The following is a 22,313-nucleotide window of genomic DNA, read 5'->3' as shown; positions in this document are numbered from 1 at the left end:
AAATTCATTGTATGATGCACTATAGTAGTAGGGAAAAAAAACACATTTGCTACTATATCAATAAGTCAGGTTATTGCAAGTTTCCTGAACTGACCCAGGGCTTGACATATAAAACACTGGCTCTGGGAAACACTTTTTCCAGACAAGTAGAGCACTATATATTAGTTTTGTGCCCCTTGTTTTTCAATCCCATAAGCATGGAGTTGATATATAAGCTTACGGTATGAACTCAATTACCATAACAAGTATTATATTTTCCTATATTAAGCACAAAGAAAAATTACTTTATAACCAATATACTGAAAATCGGACACCATGGGAAGAGGTAAACAATTCCAAGGCAAAGGCAGGAGACGATGTAGGAGCCTGAAAGTGATTAGAAACAAAACCAAAAATTTAGAGCCCAAGGAGCAGAGTGGCAACATAGTCAAGACACTCTGGATAAGGGAGAGTGAGTAAAATTTCAATTGGAAGTATTTTTATACATTTAAAGTAACTTAGCATACGCCAAAAAAATGTTAATTCCTTTGTCTAGACAGCACATCACTAATATGTCTACTGATTACGCTTTGATTTGTAATGTTACGGAACATTTTAAAATCATACACACTTTCAGGAAACCCAGTCCTCCATGGTATATTTGCCTTCAAGGTGGCAGCAGCTTGACTTAGTCATTCTAAGTCAATATATTTGGCTTGTGGGAAAGGGTAGGGAAGTTTAAACAGAGAAATCTAGGCAATTGAATCATGTGGGATGCTTTTCCAAAGAGAAGAGGCAAAGAACAAAAAGTAAAACTTAGTACAAGCCCAGAGACTGATGGTGGTTTGAACAGGACAATACTTCGCTTTAAATAATACTCCTATACAATCTACTGCATAGCTTTACAAAGGCTTGCAACAAAGGTGATGCAAAATCTTTTGGCTGTCTATGCTCGACAATGAAAGTACTGACAGTATTTGGATTTGGTAACATCCGATTATTGTACAAATTTTGTCCAATCTAGCTACTAAAACAAATGGTATTCAGCAAATAACTATTTTATTAATTAAAAAATATTTAACATGTACCATTCTCTATATTTTTCAAAAATTATTTTTTCTGCTTACTTTTTCTATCCTTCCCCTTAAAGCTTTGACGTCTTGACAGAGTATGTGCCACAAGTGCTGATCCAAAAGTGGCCATTTTCATGTGAGCTTGGTGCTGACAGACTGTTTGATAGCAAGGGGCATCACAGCTGCACACAGTCCTGTTACACCAGATGTCCACATGCACACACTTCCAGCTACAGGATGTTGAGGGCAAACGCTATGCTCCTATTGCCACTACAGCACAGATCAACTATTTCAGCAGACACCAGGAGCATGATTTTATCTGAGAGCTGGGAACCTAGCCCATCTTTAGATATTCGCGTGGGGAACCTGGAAGCCAAATTAAGGTGGGTATTAGTGCTTCCAGGTTTCCCACGCGCCAGGCAGCCAGATTGACAGGCTGGCTGCCTGTCGGAATTGTATTCCACCACAATCTGTAACCTCATGGCCCGGCATATTCCTCACTCTACCAGATTTGGCAGATGCAATATAATATTGGAAAATGTGAGGTTATGCACTTTGGCAGGAAAAATCAGAGAGCAAGTTATTTTCTTAATGGCGAGAGACTGGAAAGTACTGCAGTACAAAGGGATCTGGGGGTCCTAGTGCAAGAAAATCAAAAAGTTGGTATGCAGGTGCAGCAGGTGATCAAGAAAGCCAACGGAATGTTGGCTTTTATTGCTAGGGGGATAGAATATAAAAACAAGGAGGTATTGCTGCAGTTATATAAGGTATTGGTGAGACCGCACCTGGAATACTGCATACAGTTTTGGTCTCCATACTTAAGAAAAGACATACTTGCTCTCGAGGCAGTACAAAGAAGGTTCACTCGGTTAATCCCGGGGATGAGGGGGCGGACATATGAGGAGAGGTTGAGTAGATTGGGACTCTACTCATTGGAGTTCAGAAGAATGAGAGGCGATCTTATTGAAACATATAAGATTGTGAAGGGTCTTGATCGGGTGGATGCAGTAAGGATGTTCCCAAAGATGGGTGAAACTAGAACTAGGGGGCATAATCTTAGAATAAGGGGCTGCTCTTTCAAAACTGAGATGAGGAGAAACTTCTTCACTCAGAGGGTGGTCGGTCTGTGGAATTTGCTGCCCCAGGAAGCTGTGGAAGCTACATCATTAGATAAATTTAAAACAGAAATAGACAGTTTCCTAGAAGTAAAGGGAATTAGGGGTTATGGGGAGCGGGCAGGAAATTGGACATGAAGCTGAGTTCGGATCGGTCAATGCCCTGTGGGTGGCGGAGAGGGCCCAGGGGCTATGTGGCAGGGTCCTGCTCCGACTTCTTGTGTTCTTTAGATTTGTGGTTGGGATCAGATCAGCCATGATCTTATTGAATGGCGGAGCAGGCTCGAGGGGCCGATTGGCCTACTCCTGCTCCAATTTCTTATGTTCTTATGTTCTTATTACCAACAAAAAAGGAGCCACGAATCGGAGAGGGAGAGATGGGGGGGGGGGGGGGGGAAACGTGGATGACATTGGGTGGACCTTGGATAAGATTGGACTGGGCGGGCAGGGGCCAGGGGCCAGCAACGGAAGATCGGGTGGAGGAGGAAAGGGGTGTCCAGTATCGGGGGTGGGAGGGGCAGCAGCCGATCCACGAGCTGATGTCACACCAGGTGAACTTGTTGGGCCTGGATTTTCTTTTATTCGTTCATGGGATGCGGGCATCGCTGGCAAGGCCAGCATTTATTGCCCATCCCTAATTACCCATGAGAAGGTGGTGGTGAACCGCCTTCTTGAATCGCTGCAGTCCGTGTGGTGAAGGTTCTCCCAGTGCTGTTAGGTAGGGAGTTCCAGGATTTTGACCCAACGACGACGAAGGAACGGCGATATATTTCCAAGTTGGGATGGTGTGTGACTTGGAGGGGAATGTGCAGGTGGTGGTGTTCCCATGTGCCTGCTGCCCTTGTCCTTCTAGGTGGTAGAGGTCGCTGGTTTGGGACGTGCTGTCGAAGAAGCCTTGGCGAGTTGCTGCAGTGCATCCTATGGATAGTACACACTGCAACCACTGTGCGCCGGTGGTGAAGGGAGTGAATGTTTAGGGTGGTGGATGGGGTGCCAATCAAGCGGGCTGCTTTGTCCCGGATGGTGTCGAGCTTCTTGAGTGTTGTTGGAGCTGCACTCATCCAGGCAAGTGGAGAGCATTCCATCACACTCCTGACTTGTGCCTTGTAGATGGTGGAAAGGCTTTGGGGAGTCAGGAGGTGAGTCACGCGCCACAGAATACCCAGCCTCTGACCTGCTCTTTTAGCCACAGTATTTATATGGTTGGTCCAGTTCAGTTTCTGGTGAATGGTAACCCCCAGGATGTTGATGGTGGGGGATTCAGCGATGGTAATGCCGTTGAATGTCAAGGGGAGGTGGTTAGACTCTCTCTTGTTGGAGCTGGTCATTGCCTGGCACTTGTCTGGTGCGAATGGTGAGCAAGTGCCGCTTGATAGCACTGTCGACGACGCCTTCCATCACTTAGCTGATGATTGAGAGTAGACTGATGGGGCGGTAAATGGCCGGATTGGATTTGTCCTGCTTTTTGCGGACAGGATTACCTGGGCAATTTTCCACATTGTCGGGTAGATGCCAATGTTGTAGCTGTACTGGAACAGTTTGGCTAGAGGCGCGGCTAGTTCTGGAACACAAGCCTTCAGCACTGCAGCCGGGATGTTGTCGGGACCCATAGCCTTTGCTGTATCCAGTGCACTCAGCCGTTTCTTGATATCACGTGGAGTGAATCGAATTGACTGAAGACTGGCTTCTGTGACGGTGGGGATATCAGGAGGAGGCAGAGATGGACCATCCACTCGGCACTTCTGGCTGAAGATGGTTGCAAATGCTTTAGCCTTGGATGAAGCACTCCAGCTCCTTCTGGCAAGCAGTGCAATGAAGACACTCACGCCATAGATCCGGCCCCTCCTGCCTGCTTTCACCTGACATAAATCGGAAGTGATGGAAAACCCGAGCAGGTACAGTTAAAGTTGTTTTACTTTTGTACTACACAAAATATTAAGTACCTCAACTATTCCAATGAGGTACATTGTCCCTTTAAGTATCTAACCATTGGCTCTGAGTGGGGGTGGTACTTTTGTGTGTCTTGTGCTTGCGCATCCAAACACGCCTGGGTTAAACCTGGAGGTGGAGCCGGGATGCAGTCCCGCTTCAAAAATCCACTATTTTTACTGCCCATCCGCCCCCAACCCAGCCATTCTGGAGGGTTAAAATTATCCCTCAGGGATCAAACCAAGAATCTTCCTGGTCTTATTGCTCAGCTACTCAGGGTCTTAAGCATCTGAGCAATCAGGAGAACTTGCATAGCTTTTTGCAGTTTTAATTTTAAAGCCCATAGTCTGTAAAAATGTTTCTCGGTTGTTCATTTCTTGATTATAATCCAATTCCTTATGCTCAAAGCAGTTACACCCACCTTTCTCTCTCCCCAGATTTTATTTACAGTGATTTTACCCCGTCGAGTGTCTGACCCATCGATAACATCATCGTGCACAAGGCTAGCAGTGTGGATCATCTCTACAATCATGCCTACAGAATGCTGGCTTTTCAACAGTTCCCTAGATAGAATGGAAGAGTGGAAAGAAAATAAAGTTAGTATTGGGATTTTGACTCGGAGAAAATTGAATGAAAAACAGGATCCAGTTCATCAAAGCTGTTACTTAGATAATATGGGAAAGTGACACTGTATAAAAAAAAATTAAATTTCTGCACGTTCCCACTCCATCAGTTGCAGCAAGCCTAACTACACAAAGTTCTGTTGGAACTTAAAGCATTCTGCCACTGAATACTCAAAAAGTCAGCTAAGACTTTAATAAATATAGGTGTGCAAGGTATTACTATTAAACTGCTCCCTCCTTTCTAATAGGGTCAGACAAGGGGGGAGTGGGAGGAGGCACATGTGGAGCATAAACGCCGCCAGCACAGACTATGCAAATCAATGTAATAGAACTCATCAACAGACCTCCCCTGCAGAATTACATTCTGGGCTATTTTGATGAAAGTATTTACCCTTATGATAGCACTGGTTTCAGCAGTAGTTAGAAGAGATGTGTACAGTTTTGTCACACTTCTAGTTTTTTTTTTTACTTGTGATCAATGCATGTCAAAAATTTAGTTAGTACTAGCTGGACAGCTTGCTTAGCAACAGTGGAGCTACTCAGCAACATGGTGACCTACCCAGACAAAAACCAATAGTGCCCGAGATGAGCAATTACAGAGTGCTGTAAACTGGCGTTGTACCACTTTTATTTAAAAACTCACTTTAGTGTGTGAGTGCCAACTCTATGTTTTCCATGTAGAACTACAGTAGTAACATACCAGAGTCCTATTTATCACTGATCTACCATTCGTTAGATTGAACGTCTACCTGCCCTACCAATCGCCAGGTTTATAGCAAAATGAGCAGAGATTAAATTACTCTAATTGGCTCAACTTCACACAAAAATTGAGTAATAATTAAAAGAAAATCCCATCTCAGCTCCAGATGGCTGCAGTGGCCCTGAAGCCACTCCCACAATGACTGGTGAAATTTAAACCAAACAATTATCAATGGAGTGTAATTACTCCCTTACTCTCAATAGTTTCTTCTTTACTCAGAGTGGTGAGAACGTGGAACTCGCTATCACATGGTTGAGGTGATTAGCATAGATGCATTTAAGGGGAAGCTAGGTAAGTATATGAAGGAGAAAAAAATAGAAGGATATGTTGATAGGTTGAGATGAAGGAGGAGCAAACACTGGCATAGACCTGTTGGGCCGAAAGGCTGTTTCTGTGTTGTAAGCTTCTATGTAACACTGCATCAATCAATTCAGGCACTATGCATTAATTTTTATTTCTGATTTTAACAGAATAGTCACAGATTTATTTATTCCATTATTGTGGCTAGGAAATGTATTTGAGTATGTGTGTGCCTACACGAGTAGACGCAAGACCTGTATAAGTAAACAGAGGTGGGGAAAAAGTGCTTGTATTAGTAACACCCTAGTACATCTAGTTTACCCAAAGCTTTCTATTTCAACTAACGGGTTACAAAATTTGCTTCACTCACCTGCTGTTGCTATGGTGGAGATTACATGCTTTTGCCATTAACACCACAATCATGGGCCGAAAAGCCTTCCCTTTTCCATCAAAATAGTAATCACAAATTTCTTTAAGGTCTGAAGAGACTGCCAATTGCTGAAAAGCCATTTGAAGAGTTAAATCTCAGAACAAAATAAGTATCACACATCCGTAAGTTAATGAATAGCAGCAAAAAACACACACACACACACACTCTAAATGTGTTTGAATTTTTTTCTAACAGAATCCAAAAATTATCCAAATATAGATATCAAGCAAACAGGCCAGTAACTTGCAGGACCATTAACCAAATTCTTGCCCTACACCCCATCCCTCATTTTCTCTCCTTATCCATCTTCCTCCGAAGTACCAACACATTCTAGGGAATAGTTCTACATTCAGCAGAAACCTTTCGCCCTGATCAAGTGACCTTTTGTTAACCACAACAGGATATTTAGCCATTTCACAGGTAAGCCCTGCCCTGCCCCACATAAACACTCTTTCAACAGGCAGTAATGGATTGCAGCTAGATTGAGGAAACCTGGCTCATTTTTGCCATTCCTAACCTGAGGAAACTATTTGTATTTTGCACTTCTCTCCCCACCCCAGTGCCCAAGTTTGCTCAGCTGTAACCAGAGATTAAACCTGGGACTTTAGTGGTCTGTACAGCTCAGCAGGTAAAATGTACATAATAGGATGACATTGTGTTATTAAGGGCATTTTCACATTAAGAAATAAGTTTCTATTGTGCTAAAACCAATGCATAAAAGGAGGTTTAAAAAGAAAACAAAATCTACTTTAAGTTAAAAGCAAAATGCATTTGTCCAGGCAAGCGCTGGATGCTGAAATTCCTGATTTTAGCAAAAGATAGATGCAGACAAAAATGTTATTCCACCACTTTTTAAAAACAAAAATCAAAACTAGCAGGCAGAAATGTTGGTCCATAAGCCAATAATATTTTAATAATCTTTAATTATGGTTTTTATCATTCACTGAAACTAAATTATTTCAAAGTTGATTGCTACCCACCATCCTTCCCTCGTCAAGCATGCCAAATCTCAGTTGAGGGGATAGGCAGGTAATCTAGATACCCTATCCTCAGCTCAAGTCAGTCAACTAGGATGTGCATCAGTTGAATTACCAATAGATTCTCACTATTTTCCATGGACTGCTACAAGCTTGTCAAATGATTTACCAGAGATTGGCAACTGGGCAATAATGGATATGAATTTACATTCTTCTCCCTTAATGTCTGCTATACTTCACAGGAACTCAATTTCAATTTAAAAAAAGATATTCTATATTGGAAGCATTGTAGTTCCAGTTGTGACCATCACTAATGAAAAATACTGTTTCCATTCCAACCGTTAAACCTTTAATAGATGAATCATTTAGTATAGAGAGAAAAAATAAAACATTGCTTGAGGAAAACTATTACAATTCAGTCATGACCGAGTTCTGAAATCTTCTTTATTTATGAAAATGAAAACTTTGGTCAGCTGAAATCAAAATGCTAGAGACTTACCTGCTTGATTTCATCATACAGATTCTTCAGGTCTTTCTGAGCTAACGTGTAGGGGTCTTTATACTGTTTGTCACTATGCATCTGGTTACAGCAGCATTTAGTCCGAGTAGTACACATAAGTCTGGATGGAGTTCTAAAACGAGAGTCACAGTTGATGTTAGTGGCTTCTAGTCATATCAAAATCAATTTAAACTAAATTTCAAAAATATCTATGATCTAAATAGTTTGATACAGAAAGCCTACTGTTCTCCCCATATTTTTCAGCCTGCTTTTTTAATGAGGCATTGTCCTTTTTCTGGGGCCAAACCCCTGTATAATTAACACACTGCAATTACCATAACAACCAAATACCTGCTCATAAAGTGATACAGCACAGGAGGCCATTCGACCCATCATTGGATAGCTCTTTGAAAGAGCTATCCAATTAGTTCCACTCTGCCCTTTCCCTATAGCTCTGCAAATTTTTCCACTTCAAGTATTTATCCAATTCCCTTTTGAAAGTTATTATTGAATCTGATTCCACCACCCTTTCAGGCAGTGCATTTCAGATCATAACATTTCGCTGTGTAAAAAAAAAATCTCCCTCTGCTTCTTTTGCCAATTACCTAAAATCTGTGTCCTCAGGTTACCAACCTTTCTGCCACTGGAAACAGTTTCTCATTATTTACTCTATCAAAACCCTTCACGATTTTGAATACCTCTATTAAATCTCCCCCTAACCTTCTCTATTCTAAGGAGAACAACCCCAGATTCTCCAGTCTCTCCACGTAACTGAAGTCCTGCATCCCTGGTACCATTCTAGTAAATCTTCTATGCACCCTTTCTAAGGCCCTGACATCCTTCCTAAAGTGTGGTGCCCAGAATTGGCCACAATACTCCAGCGGAGGCCTAACCAGTGATTTATAAAGGTTTAGCATGACTTCCTTGCTTTTGTACCCTAGCCTCGGTTTATAAAGCCGAGGATACTGAATCATTTTTATTTAAAAACAGCCTTCTCAACTGGTCATTGTTGACACTTCAATACTGATATCAAGTTAGATTCACAACTGACAAAACACAAGGGCGCTGCAACATAATCATATATACACACAAGACTAAATCTATTTTGTGACTAAACTTAAAAAGCAACTAATGTGTATTTTTTTTTAAAAACCCACCTTCCCATTGATAAAAGAGGCTGTTTTGTGCCAGCTCACCTCCATGGCCCAGTGGGCAGCACTCTCACCTCTGAGTCAGCAGGTTCGAGTTCCACTTCAGGGACTTGAGCACAAAATCCAGGGTGATACTCCAGTGCAGTACTGACGGACGGCTGTACTGTCGGAGGTACCGTCTTTCAGATGAGACGTTAAAACCGAGGCCCCGTCTGCCCTCTCAGGTGGCCGTAAAAGATCCCATGGCACTATTTCAAAGAAGAGCAGGGGAATTCTCCCATGTCCTGGCCAACATTTATCCCTCAACCAAAACCGCTAAAACAAATCGGGTCATTATCACATTGCAGTTTGTGGGAGCTTGCTGTATGCAAATTGGCTGACACATTTCCTAAATTACAACAGTGACTACACTGCAAAACAGTACTGCATTGGCTGTAAAGCGCTTTGGGGCGTCCTGCGGTCGTGCACTGCGCCATATAACTGCAAGTCCTTCAAGTCCTAGTCCTTGTCCAAGTTTTATCATACACCAAGGAATTTTAAACAGTCACAGCCATGTCCATAGGGTTGAAATTGAATGGAACAGAAATAGCAAAAAGAAAAGTAATAGCTTCAGTTTGCCAATCAGAACAAAGGATTGCTGGGCTACTAAAACTCCCAATCTCAGATTATGCACTCAAAATCAAATACTGCTAGCCATACAGGCACGTCTAGAGCTTTAGCTTTAAGCAAATCTAAACAAAAAGTGATTTTTAACATATTTAGTTTTGATCAACAGAATGAGAACTTTAGGTACTAAATTTGCCTAAGATTCTTAGGTGTCATCTTCGTCGACACTTTAAAGAGGAAAAAGATAATAAAAAAAAAATTTAAAGTAATCTTTTGGGTTTTCCCAATGGCTCAGCAAGTTAATCTAGTGAACAGCTGAGCAATGCATACTTCCAGGCTCAATTCCCAGTCTATAATGAGTCAGCTGATCTCAGTGGGAGGCAGAAGTAGGGGTGCTGCAATTGGCTTTATTGCCTCTACATTAGACAGGGGAACATCAGACAGGGGGCCTATTCCTAATTGCACACCAGAGATCCCACTTGGAAATATGCATATGGATGCCAAACAAGGACAGGATCAGATTTGGTGGTGATGCCACCTGCAGTGGATTAGTCCGGTGACATTTAGCCTCAAGGCTCACACATAAGTGAGGTCCTGGAGGGGTGCCCTTGGAACTGTACCATTGCAAGAAATCAATATCCTTAGGACATAAAGGGCAGAAAAATTGTCAAGATAGCTAAATAATTTCTAATTGGAATGGTTAAATGATACTGCAATGTTACAATGAGAAATGAAAGCACAGTGATTGCTGTTAAAAAGAGACTGTCTCCACAATAATGCTTTTCTGATTAAAATTAAGATTTAAGTTTCTTGCTCTCTTTTCTACAAAAAGCTTTGAGTGAATAGTTAATACACACAAATAGGATAAATTTTAACCCCTAAGAATGGGTGGGTTGGGGACAGGTGGAAGTAAAAATGATCCGCTTTCAGAGCAGGACCGCATCCCGGCTCCAACACGCCTACTTCTGGGTTTAATCGAGGCAGGTTTGTCTGCGTGTGGAAAGCAGACACCAGGAAGTCCTGCCCCAATTTAAGCCGGCGGGCCGATACTTAAAAGGGCAATGTACTTCATTGAGATACTTGAGGTACTTAATATTTTGTGTATTGGAATAATAAAACAAATTTAACCATACCTTTTCGGGTTTCCCCATCACTTCTCATTCATGTCAGGTGAAAGCAGGCGGAAAGGGCCAGATCCATGAGGTAAGTGCCTTTATTGCACTGCTTGTGGGCACGGAGGAGCAAGAGTAATTCATCCAGGCCCAACAAGCTCACCTGGCTGTCAGCCCCCAACCCCTGATCTACCCCCCCATCTCGATCGTCTCCCAGCCTATCCACCGCGATCTTTCCCCCCCGCCCCCCCCCCCCACACCGCCCCAATTCCCTCCCCAGCCCCTGATGCCTCCCTTCGATCCCCGGCTGCAGCAGGCCTTCCTGCCCAACAGCCAGCCAGCCAATCAGAAATCTCCCCCCAGCTCCCTTCTCAGCTCAACGTTAAAATATACCTCTATGCGACTGTACAAGGCATTATCCGAAAAGGTTCTTACCTCAACAAAGAATTTTGCTTCTTGTAAACTGTAGTGTTTAAATAGATTTTTCTATATAAATGTTGCTCCTGTACAGGAAAATAAAAATAAGCATTTTGAAATGATTGGAAAGCTATTTAAGAACGTATACATCTTCTCTACAGACTCCTGTTTGCTATCAAATGGAAAAAATGTAGCAGATAGCTTTGCTAGTTACATTTCAGCTCAGTCCAGTCTTGCACAACATCTATTCCCAAACAATTAAGTATGAAACATTAAAAGAATATGATCAACAAATTTTAGGTTCAATCACAATGGGGGGGATTTTAAAACCTGTGAATATCTGAAGAGCTTGCTGGAAAGATTCTGAAGAACCCTCTTCTCAGTCTGAAGGTTAAGAGTAAAAAAAATGCTAGAAATACACAGCAGGACAGTCAGTATCTCAAAACGAAAGTTAGGTTAACATTTCAGGTTCATCGAAACAGTTCTAGGTTAAGTCTAAAGAACCTCATATCATTCAGGTAGTCTTTGCATGAAAATTGACCAGCAAGAGGATAAAATGCTAAACTTCTGCTTAATGTACCATAAGGAATACAGCAAAGTACAGGATCAGAAAAGACTGCAGTTCATATGGCTGGCTCGAAAAACTAAGAATTCTCAATTCTCCTCTCCCTCAAATAGCTATTCAATTCTCTGAGTGTTTTTACTTACTTAACATTTTACATTGCAAAATAAGGCATAAACAGAATGCACATTTTTTGCAAAATAAGTGACCACAAAGAAAATAAGCATTTTAGAAATTATAATTCCAAAGATATTTTGCATAATATAAACTTGCTTCTGCAACATTTTTGATTTAAAAGGGCCCAAAAAAGCTGATGGAGACAGCTGAGGAAAAGGGGAACAAAGCAACTGGATGAGTTTTAAAATGATCCCAGTGTGCAGGAAACTATGCTACTTGCTGGGGATGCAATATTACCTACAGATTTGTCATCCCCTTTAAAAAGAGCTGTACACTCACTTGGCATTCTCGACAGCAGAATCACTAATACTGCGATTCTATCAATTATCCTTTTGAGTGCTACGCCTTAGCCTCTTCGCTATATCTGACTGAACATGAAGGAAGTAACACCAATTGAGTTTGGGGGTGATGGGGGAGCAACAATTACATAACACTTCAAAAATCAACAACACTCCCAACACTGCATTAAAACTATATTTAAAAAAAATAAGGGATGCAGGCTTGATTGTCAAGCTTCTGTTTAGACCCACACTTGGACTTAGCGAATGTAATTAGAAAGCTGCTGAGTTATACAAAACGGGAAGATCCTGTTTATCTGCCGCTTGTGCCGAGTTAGCTCATTTCAGCTGGGATGACATTAGGGGGAACTACAATTGGCTCTAGCACACCTGGAAGAGAAAAAAACAGCCAGAATTCGTATTCCTGATGGTCTTCCAGTAACCCTAGCTAAAATGCGTGTGCACAGACATCAGGAAAGACATCATAGTAGGTACAGCACAGGAGGACCTGTAACCTCAAGGCCTGGCATATTCCTCACTCTACCATTACCAACAAGCCAGGGGATCAACCCTGGTTTAATCAGGAGTGTAGAAGAGCATGCCAGGAGCAGCACCAGGTGTACCTAAAAACGAGGTGCCAACCTGGTGAAGCTACAACAGAGGACTACATGCATGCTAAACAGGGGAACAACATGCTATAGACAGAGCTAAGCGATTCCACAACCAACGGATCAGATCAAAGCTCTGCAGTCCTGCCACATCCAGCCGTGAATGGTGGTGGACAATTAAACAACTAACGGGAGGAGGAGGCTCTGTAAACATCCCCATCTTCAATGATAGCAGAGTCCAGCACCTGAGTGCAAAAGACAAAGCTGAAGCGTTTGCAACCATCTTCAGCAAGAAGTGCCGACTGGGTGATCCATTTCAGCCTCCTCCTGATATCCCCACCATCACAGAAGCTAGTCTTCATCCAATTCGATTCACTCCACGTGATATCAAGAAACAGCTGAGTGCACTGGATACAGCAAAGGCTATGGGCCCCGACAACATCCTGGCTGTAGTGCTGAAGACTTGTGCTCCAGAACTAGCTGCGCCTCTCGCCAAACGGTTCCAGTACAGCTACAACACTGGCATCTACCCGACAATATGGAAAATTGCCCAGGTATGTCCTGTCCACAAAAAGCAGGACAAATCCAATCCGGCCAATTACCGTCCCATCAGTCTACTCTCAATCAGCAGCAAAGTGATGGAAGGTGTCGTCGACAGTTCTATCAAGCGGCACTTACTCACCAATAACCTGCTCATCGATGCTCAGTGTGGGTTCCAACAGGACCACTCGGCTCCAGACCTCATTACAGCCTTGGTCTAAATATGGACAAAAGAACTGAATTCCAGAGGTGAGGTGAGAGTGACTGCCCTTGACATCAAGGCAGCATTTGACTGAGTGTGGCACCAAGGAGCCCTAGTAAAATTGAAGTTAATGGGAACCAGGGGGAAAAAACTCTCCAGTGGCTGGAGTCATACCTATCACAAAGGAAGATGTTGGAGGCCAATCATCTCAGTCCCAGGACATTGCTGCAGCAGATCCTCAGGGCAGTGTCCTAGGCCCAACCATCTTCAGCTGCTCATCAATGACCTTCCCTCCATCATAAGGTTAGAAATGGGGATGTTCGCTGATGATTGCAGTGTTCAGTTCCATTTGCAACCCCTCAGAGAATGAAGCAGTCCCTGCCCGCATGCAGCAAGACCTGGACAACGTCCAGGCTTGGGCTGACAAGTGCCAGGCAATGATCATCTCCAACAAGAGAGAATCTAAGAACCTCCCCTTGACATTCAATGGCATTACCATCGCCAAATCCCCCACCATCAACATCCTGGGGTTCACCATTGATCAGAAACTTAACTGGACCAGCCACATAAATACTGTGGCTACAAGAGCAGGTCAGAGGCTGGGTATTCTGTGGCGAGTGACTTACCTCCTGACTCCCCAGAGCCTTTCCACCATCTACAAGGCACAAGTCAGGAGTGTGATGGAATACTCTCCACTTGCCTGAATGATGCCTCAAGAAGCTCGACACCATCCAGGACAAAGCAGCCCGCTTGATTGGCACCCCATCCACCATCCTAAACATTCACTCCCTTCACCGCTGGTGCACTGTGGTTGCAGCGTGTACCATCCACAGGATGCACTGCAGCAACTCGCCAAGGCTTCTTCGACAGCACCTCCCAAACCCGCGACTTCTACCATATAGAAGGACAAGAGCAGCAGGCACATGGGAACAACACCACTGGCACGTTCCCCTCCAAGTCACACACCATCCCGACTTGGAAATATATCGCCGTTCCTTCATTGTCGCTGGGTCAAAATCCTGGAACTCCCTTCCTAACAGCACTGTGGGAGAACCTTCACCACACGGACTGCAGCGGTTCAAGGCGGCGGCTCACCACCACCTTCTCAAGGTCAATTAGGGATGGGCAATAAATACTGGCCTTGCCAGCGATGCCCGCATCCCATGAATGGTGCTTGTGCTGACTCTTTGAAAGAGCTATCCAATTAGTCCCATTAGGAACATAGGAACAAGCCATTCAGCCCCTCGTGCCTGCTCCACCATTTGATAAGATCATGGCTGATCTGTGATCTAACTCCATATACCCGCCTTTGGCCCATATCCCTTAATACCTCTGATTGCTAAAAAGCTATCTATCTCACATTTAAATTTAGCAATTGAGTTAGTATCAATTGCCGTTTGCGGAAGAGAGTTCCAAACTTCTACCACCCTTTGTGTGTAGAAATGTTTTCTAATCTCACTCCTGAAAGGTCTGGCTCTAATTTTTAGACTGTGCTCCCTACTCCTAGAATCCCCAACCAGCGGAAATAGTTTCTCTCTATCCACCCTATCCGTTCCCCTTAATATCTTATAAACTTCAATCTGATCACCCCTTAACCTTCAAAACTCCAGAGAATACAACCCCAATTTGTGTAATCTCTCCTCGTAACTTAACCCTTGAAGTCCGGGTATCATTCTAGTAAGCCTACGCTGCACTCCCTCCAAAGCCAATTACGTCCTTCCGAAGGTGCGGTGCCCAGAACTGCTCACAGTACTCCAGGTGCGGTCTAACCAGGGTTTTGTATAGCTGCAGCATAACTTCTGCCCCCTTGTACTCTAGATATAAAGGCCAGCATTCCATTAGCCTTCTTGATTATTTTCTGCACCTGTTCATGACACTTCAATGATCTATGTACCTGAACCCCTAGGTCCCTTTGGATATCCACTGTTTTTAACTTTTTACCATTTAGAAAGTACCCTGTTCTATCCTATTTTGATCAAAAGTGGATGAACTCACATTTGTCTACATTGAATTCCATTTGCCACAGTTTTGCCCATTCACCTAATCTATCAATATCGCTTTGTAATTTTATGTTTTCATCGACAATTTGTTTGCCCATTCCCCTTTACATTTTTTTTTATTGCTACTGAATCTGCTTCCACCATCCTTTCAGGCTGTGCATTCCAGATCATTACAACTCGCTGCATAAAAAAAGTGTTTCCTCGTGTTGCCTTTGGCTCTTTTGATGATCACTTTTGTGTCCTCTGGTTATCAACCCTTCTGCCACTGGAAACAGTTTCTCCTCATTTACTCTGTCAAAACCGTTCATGATTCATGATCTTGAACACCTCTAGCAAATCTTCCCTAAACCTTCTTTGTTCTAAGAAAAACGATGTCAGCTTCTCCAGTCTCTCCACATAACTGAAATCCCTCACCCCTGGCACCATTCTAGTAAATCTCTTCTTTACCCTCTCTAAGGCCTTGACATCCTTCCTAAAGTTTGGTGCCCAGAATTGAACACAATACTCCTGCTGAGGCCTAAGCAGTGTTTTATAAAGGTTTAGCATAACTTCCTTGCTTTTGTATGCTATGCCTCTATTAATAAAGCCCAGTATCCCATCTGCTTTTTTAAACAGCCTTCTCAACTTGTCCTGCCACGTTCAAAGATTTGTGTATGTGCACCCCCAGGTCTCTGTTCCTGTACCCCCTTTAAATTTGTACCATTTAGTTTAATTTGCCTCTCATCATTCTTTCTACCAAAATGCATCACTTCACACTTCTCTGCGTTAAATTTCATCCGCCATGTGTCGGCCCATTTCCTCCTGAAGTCTGTTACTATCCTCCACATTGTTTACTACATTTCTGAATTTCGTGTCATGTGTGAACTTCGAAATTATACCCTCTATACCTAAGTGCAGGGCAGTAATATATATCAAAAATAGCAGTGGTCCTAATACTGACCCCATTGTTGAATAGCTTACTCTCATGGTCAAGGCTTACATTAATCACGGTCACTTGGGCACAACTCTAAAGGGTGACCAAAACCTGTGGAACCACATCCTCGCATTGAGTCAATATCTTCGGGGAAATAGGACGAGAACAAAGTTGTGAAAAAATGGAGGAAAATTATCATCCAGTGTCAACAATTTTTCCAACGCACCTTCATCATGGGAACAAGATACTAGACCAGCAACATAATAATTGACTAGAAGTATTACTCTTTATATCATTGCCTTTAAATTTGCACTGACTAGATAAGCATAGGCAAGGTGACAAAGTTTTTAAACATACCCCTATGGGAGATAGATTTAAAGGTTATTGGTCCAGCTACAAAACATGGCTAATTCTTATTAAAGTATCATCTTTTATAGGTTAACTACTAGTACTATAAACATGGGAATTAGTTATTTAACCTTTTTTTACCCCAGAAATCCAGAGTTAAAGTATTTATGTATCAATACAGCACAATATGGACAATCAAGACTACACAACTAAGGTTAGCTGATGGCACCATCTGCTGATGGTTATGCATTAAAATTCTCCATGAAGATCACTGTATTGAAGAATTGATGATTTATTTAGGCAAATGGCAAATTCCATCACACAATTCTTTGCAAACCCAAACTTCACTATTGAAAAGCGCACCTGGGAACTGTAACTTCTTCCATAGCATAGCATCAACAGCTGGAATTAGGAGCAGATGCCAAAGACGGAAGCATTTCTGCTAATTGCATTGATACATGCTTCCATTGCAAGGTACAATTAATTTTAAGTGTGTTCCTATTCATATGCCTTCAAAGGCAAAGACATGAGAATTTTGAACCCCAAATAAAATGCAAATTATTTTTTTTTTAAATGGCTATATTTAACATTGCCAAGCCACTGAAATAAAAAAAAGTTACTACCATCATTTTGTATACCTTCCTCCCTCCCCATTGGTTGCTGTACCTTAAGAACTGTGGCTTTATCTATGGCATTTATTTTATTGGGATCAAAGTATACTCAGTTAAAATTAAGTACTGCTGGCTGACTGATAAAGCTACAGAGAATTTACATGATAGTCTAGTACACCAAAGGCATTGATCTGTGCAGGTATGCTGCCATTGTCCTTAAATGGGGGCTTGCCCGAAAGATCGTTTAAAATGTTTGGAGCCAATCACTGGATCAAACCATTCCATTCAATTACAATCATCATGTGGCGTTTTTACGCTACATATATTTGGCAGCTATTTTTCTATAGACAAACACTATTTTAAATCCTGTGAATGTCTGACCACCTAAATGCCAAGGTCGCAGGTCCATTCCCCCTCTGGGCCATTGATTTATGTCTCATTCCAGAGACTCGAGCACATAATCTAGGCTGACACTTGGTACTGAGCGAGTGCTGAGCTATTGGAGGTCCTGTCTTTTGGATCAGACTTTAAATTGAGGCCCTATCTGCCCTCTCAGGTGGCTGTAAAAGATCCCACGACACTATTTGAGGAAACAGGGGAGTTTTTCCTGGTGTCCTGGCCAATATTTGTGCCTCAACCAACATCACTGAAAAATAGATTATCTGGTCATTATCTCATTGCTGTTTGTGGGACCTTGCGGTGAGCAATTTGGCTGCCGCATTTCCTACATTACAACAGTGACAACACTTCAAAAGTACAAAAGCAAGGAAGTTATGCTAAATCCCTATAAATCACTGGTTAGGCCTCAGCTGGAGTATTGTGTCCAATTCTGGACACCACACTTTAGGAAAGATGTCAAGGCTTGGAGAGGATGCAGAGGAGGTTTACCAGAATGATACCAGGAATGAGGGACTTCAAATATCCAGAGACCAGAAAATCTAAGATTGTTCTCCTTACAGCAGAGAAGGTTAAGGGGAGATTTAATTGAGGTGTTCAAAATTCTGAAGGATTTTGATGGAGTAGATGGGGAAAAACTGTTTCCACTGGCAGGAGGGAGGACACAGATTTAAGATAATTGGCAAAAGAACCAGAGGGAGATGAGGAGAATTTTTTTTATGCAGCGAGTTGTCATGATCTAGAATGCACTGTTTGAAAGGATGGTGGAAGCAGATTCAATAGTAACTTTCAAAAGGGAATGGATATATAGAATTACATATACTTGAAAAGGGAAAATTTGCAGCGCTATGGAGAAAGAGCAGTTGAGTGGGACGAATTGGATAGCTCTTTCCGGCACAGACACAATGGGCCGAATGGCCTCCTTCAGTGCTGTATGATTCTTTGGCTGTAAAGCGCTTTGCGACGTCCTGAAAGGTGTTATATAAATCAAAGTTATTTCTTTAAACGTAGTTATGAGAAACACAGCTTTAATGTCCTTTGTTCGAATATTCTCAAAGCAGTTTGGAGCTGTATCTTAGGCGATATTATATGAAGCCTGGTGTCAGAGTCACAGCCACCTGGGTCAGAGGCCTCTGTGGTGGAGGAAGTAAGGCAGAGTGGAAGAGAGCAAGGAAGGCAGGGAGAGAAAGAGAACAAGGAAAGAGAAAAGAAATTTGCAGTTACATTGCACCTTTCATATTCTAAAGTCCTTGGCATCCAATTAATTATTTTTAGATACTGTTTAGTATCTTGTATGTACTTCTATAGAATATCACCTTCCAATCACCTCCTAAAGCAAATAAAGAGACCCGGTTACTGCAGTCTTTCCTCATAATTCAATCCTTTGACACCAGGGGGGTAATTTTAACTTCCAAGAACAGATGGGGTACGTGGGCAGTAAAAAGTTTGTTTTTGGAGCAGGACTGCATCCTGGCTCCAACGTGCCCACTTCCGGATTTTAACCCAGGCGCATTTGGATGCGACACGCGACAGAAACCTGCAAGACCCATCCCCACTTAAAGCCGGCGGGCCAATATTTAAAGCTCCAGAACTAGCCACGCCTCTAGCCAAGCTGTTCTAGAACAGCTACAACACACTGGCATCTACCCGACAATGTGGAAAATTGCCCAGGTATGTCCTGTCCACAAAAAGCAGGACAAATCCAATCCGGCCAATTACCGCCCCATCAGTTTACTCTCAATCATCAGCAAAGTGATGGAAGGCGTTGCCAACAGTGCTATGAACCAGCACTTAATCACCAATAACCTGCTCACTGATGTTCAGTTTGGGTTCCACCAGGACCACTTGGCTCCAGACCTCATTACAGCCTTGGTCCAAATAGGGACAAAAGAGCTGAATTCCAGAGGTGAGGTGAGAGTGACTGCCCTTGAGATCAAGGCAGCATTTGACTGAGTGTGGCACCAAAGAGCCCTAGTAAAATTGAAGTCAATGGAAATTGGGGAAAACTCTCCAGTAGCACAAAGATGGTAGTGGTTGTTGGATCATCTCAGCCCCAGAATATCGCTGCAGGAGTTCCTAAGGGCAGTGTCCTAGGCCCAACCATCTTCAGCTGCTCATCAATGACCTTCCCTCCATCATAAGGTCAGAAGTGGGGATGTTCACTGATGATTGCAGTGTACAGTTCCATTCACAACCCCTCAGATAATGAAGCGGTCCATGCCCGCATGCAGCAAGACCTGGACAACATCCAGGCTTGGACTGATAAGTGGCAAGTAAGATTCATGCCAGGCAATGACCATCTCCAACAAGAGAGTGTCTAACCACCTCCCTTTGACTTTCAACAGCATTACTATCGCCGAATCCCCCATCAACATCCTGGGGGTTACCATTGACCAGAAACTTAACTGGACCAGCCACATAAATACTATGGCTACAAGTGGAGGTCAGAGGCTGGGTATTCTGCGGCGAGTGACTCACCTCCTGACTCCCCAAAGCCTTTCCACCATCTACAAGGTAAAAGTCAGGGGTGTGATGGAATACTCTCCACTTGGCTGGATGAGTGCAGCTCCAACAACACTCAACAACACCACCATCCAGGACAAAGCAGTCCGCTTGATTGACACCCCATTCACCACACTAAACATTCACTCCCACCACCACCAGCGGACCGTGGCTGCAGTGTGTACCGTCTACAGGATGCACTGCAGCAACTCGCCAAGGCTTCTTTGACAGCACCTCCCAAACCCACGACCTCTACCACCTAGGAGGACGAAGGCAGCAGGGGCATGGGAACACCACCTGCACATACCTCTCCAAGTCACACACCATCCTGATTTGGAAATATATCGCCGTTCCTTCATTATCGTTGGGTCAAAATCCTGGAACTCCCCACCTAACAGCACTGTGGTAGTACCTTCACCACATGGACTGCAGCGGTTCAAGGCGGCGACTCACTACCACCTTCTCAAGGGCAATTAGGGATGGGCAATAAATGCTGGCCTTGCCAGCGACGCCCACATCCCATAAATGAATTTAAAAAAAGGAGGAATGTGCCTCATTGCGATAGTCGAGGCACTTAATTTTTTGTGTATTAAAAACGTCAAATTAATTTACCACCGTTTCTGACTCACGTCAGGTGAAAGCAGGCGTGAAGGGCCAGATCCTTTATTGCACTCCTTGTGGGCCAGGGGTACGAGTGCTTCATCCAGGCACAAGCAGCTCACCTGGGGTGATCGGACCCCCCCCGCGATCGTCTGACCCCTCCCCCAATATGGTGGAATCCCCTCCCGATTTTCTCCACGGCTCACCCGATGGCGTCCATGTCCCCCACTTCCGATTTCTTCCACGACCCAAGATCTCTCTCTCTCACTCCCTTCTCCCCCCTCTCCGATTCACGGCTCCTTTCCCTTCCGACAGGCAGCCAGCTTGTCAATCTGGCTGCCTGGCGCATGAGAAACTCGGAAGCACAGATACTTCAATTGAGTTGCGATCGCAAATTATAACGCATACACTTGACTTCCGCCGGAGGTTCCCCACGTGAATATCTACGTATGCGCTGGGTTCCCAGCTCTGAGCTAAATTCATGCCGCTGGGATCTTTTCAGTACCATCTTACAAAACTGAGCACTGTACTTGAGCTGCAATCTGATTAGGGCACTGTACTGTTTTAACATTACATCTTCCAACCAGTGGAACTGATCTAGCAATACAACAGAATTATGATTGCTTTGTTTACTGTTGTTATATAGCACCTTTAATATAGTAAAACATCCCAAGGAGCTTTATCAAACAAAATTTGACACCGAGCCACATTAGGAGATATTAGGTCAGGTGACCAAAAGCTTGGTCAGAGGTAGGTTTTAATGAGCGTCTTAAAGCAGAAGAGAGGTAGAGAGGTTTAGGGAGGGAATTCCAGAGCTTAGCGCCTAAGCAGCTGAAGGCACGGCCACCAATGGTGGAACAATTAAAATCGGGGATGCGCTAGAAGGATTCGAGGAGCGCAAAGATCTCGGAGGGTTGTAGGAGGTTACAGAGATAGGGAGAGGCGATGTGATGGAGGGATTTGAAAACTAGGATGAGAATTCTAAAATCGAGGCATTCCCAGTTAAGTACTTAAATCAATCATTTCTGATCCACTCCCAGTTTAGTATTGCTATACCACCCATAGTAGACTTACAACATCCATTTTTCCTTCCAATGTGTAGTAACTTAGATGTACTTCATCTGCGACTGATTTGCACAATTACAGATTTTAACCAACCCCTTTCGTAGATCTCTAACTGCTTGTTCCAACACAACCCCACCCCCAAATTTTACTATCATCTGCACATTTGACCATTTTAATATTGGATTTCTATATCGAAGTCATTGATATAGATTAGGAATAAGAGCAGCCCCAGCACTGATCCCAGTGGACTGCATTCAGTGCTTCCCACACAATTACCCTGGTTAACAATTCACGTTTAAGGGTTTTTTGTTACGCTTTTCTCAAAGCAGAAATACCAGTGAGCTATAATTTGGGGATGATGGAGAATTGGACGGACCAAGAGGAACTGGTGGCACGAGGTGATAAATAGTCAGTTCATTGAATTATTTGTTACTCCCCATTCCCCGATAACAAGCCAAGTGTAGGTCATTAGACCATTACCCGCATTAAACTAAAATGAAGCGTTTCGGAGGCGCAGTGGGTAAGGTTGCGACCCGGGTA

At 43.3% G+C, this 22,313-nt stretch overlaps 1 protein-coding gene across 8 annotated transcripts in view; it reads right to left on the bottom strand.

Moving 5' to 3' along the window:
* Window positions 1–22,313, bottom strand: part of pdss1 (prenyl (decaprenyl) diphosphate synthase, subunit 1) — a 45,946-nt gene that overhangs the window by 23,332 nt on the left and 301 nt on the right. For 6 of the 8 annotated variants that reach the window (XR_010968085.1, XM_068007152.1, XM_068007156.1 and 3 more), the window contains exons 2-5: window positions 10,990–11,057; window positions 7,686–7,818; window positions 6,150–6,277; window positions 4,518–4,659 (exon numbers count right to left, since the gene is read on the bottom strand). Coding sequence is in view for 7 of the 8 variants with exons in the window: in XM_068007152.1 (XP_067863253.1) it covers window positions 4,518–4,659; window positions 6,150–6,277; window positions 7,686–7,818; window positions 10,990–11,057 (471 nt within the window). In the remaining variant the exon portion in view is untranslated. Of the gene's footprint in view, window positions 1–4,517; window positions 4,660–6,149; window positions 6,278–7,685; window positions 7,819–8,910; window positions 9,033–10,989; window positions 11,058–22,313 lie in introns of those variants that run through there. The other 2 variants (XM_068007159.1, XM_068007158.1) reach the window with 2 other exon arrangements.

The sequence above is a fragment of the Heptranchias perlo genome, chromosome 2, assembly GCF_035084215.1.
Source record: "Heptranchias perlo isolate sHepPer1 chromosome 2, sHepPer1.hap1, whole genome shotgun sequence".
Lineage (NCBI taxonomy): Eukaryota > Metazoa > Chordata > Chondrichthyes > Hexanchiformes > Hexanchidae > Heptranchias > Heptranchias perlo.
This window is presented reverse-complemented; position numbering and strand designations above follow the sequence as displayed.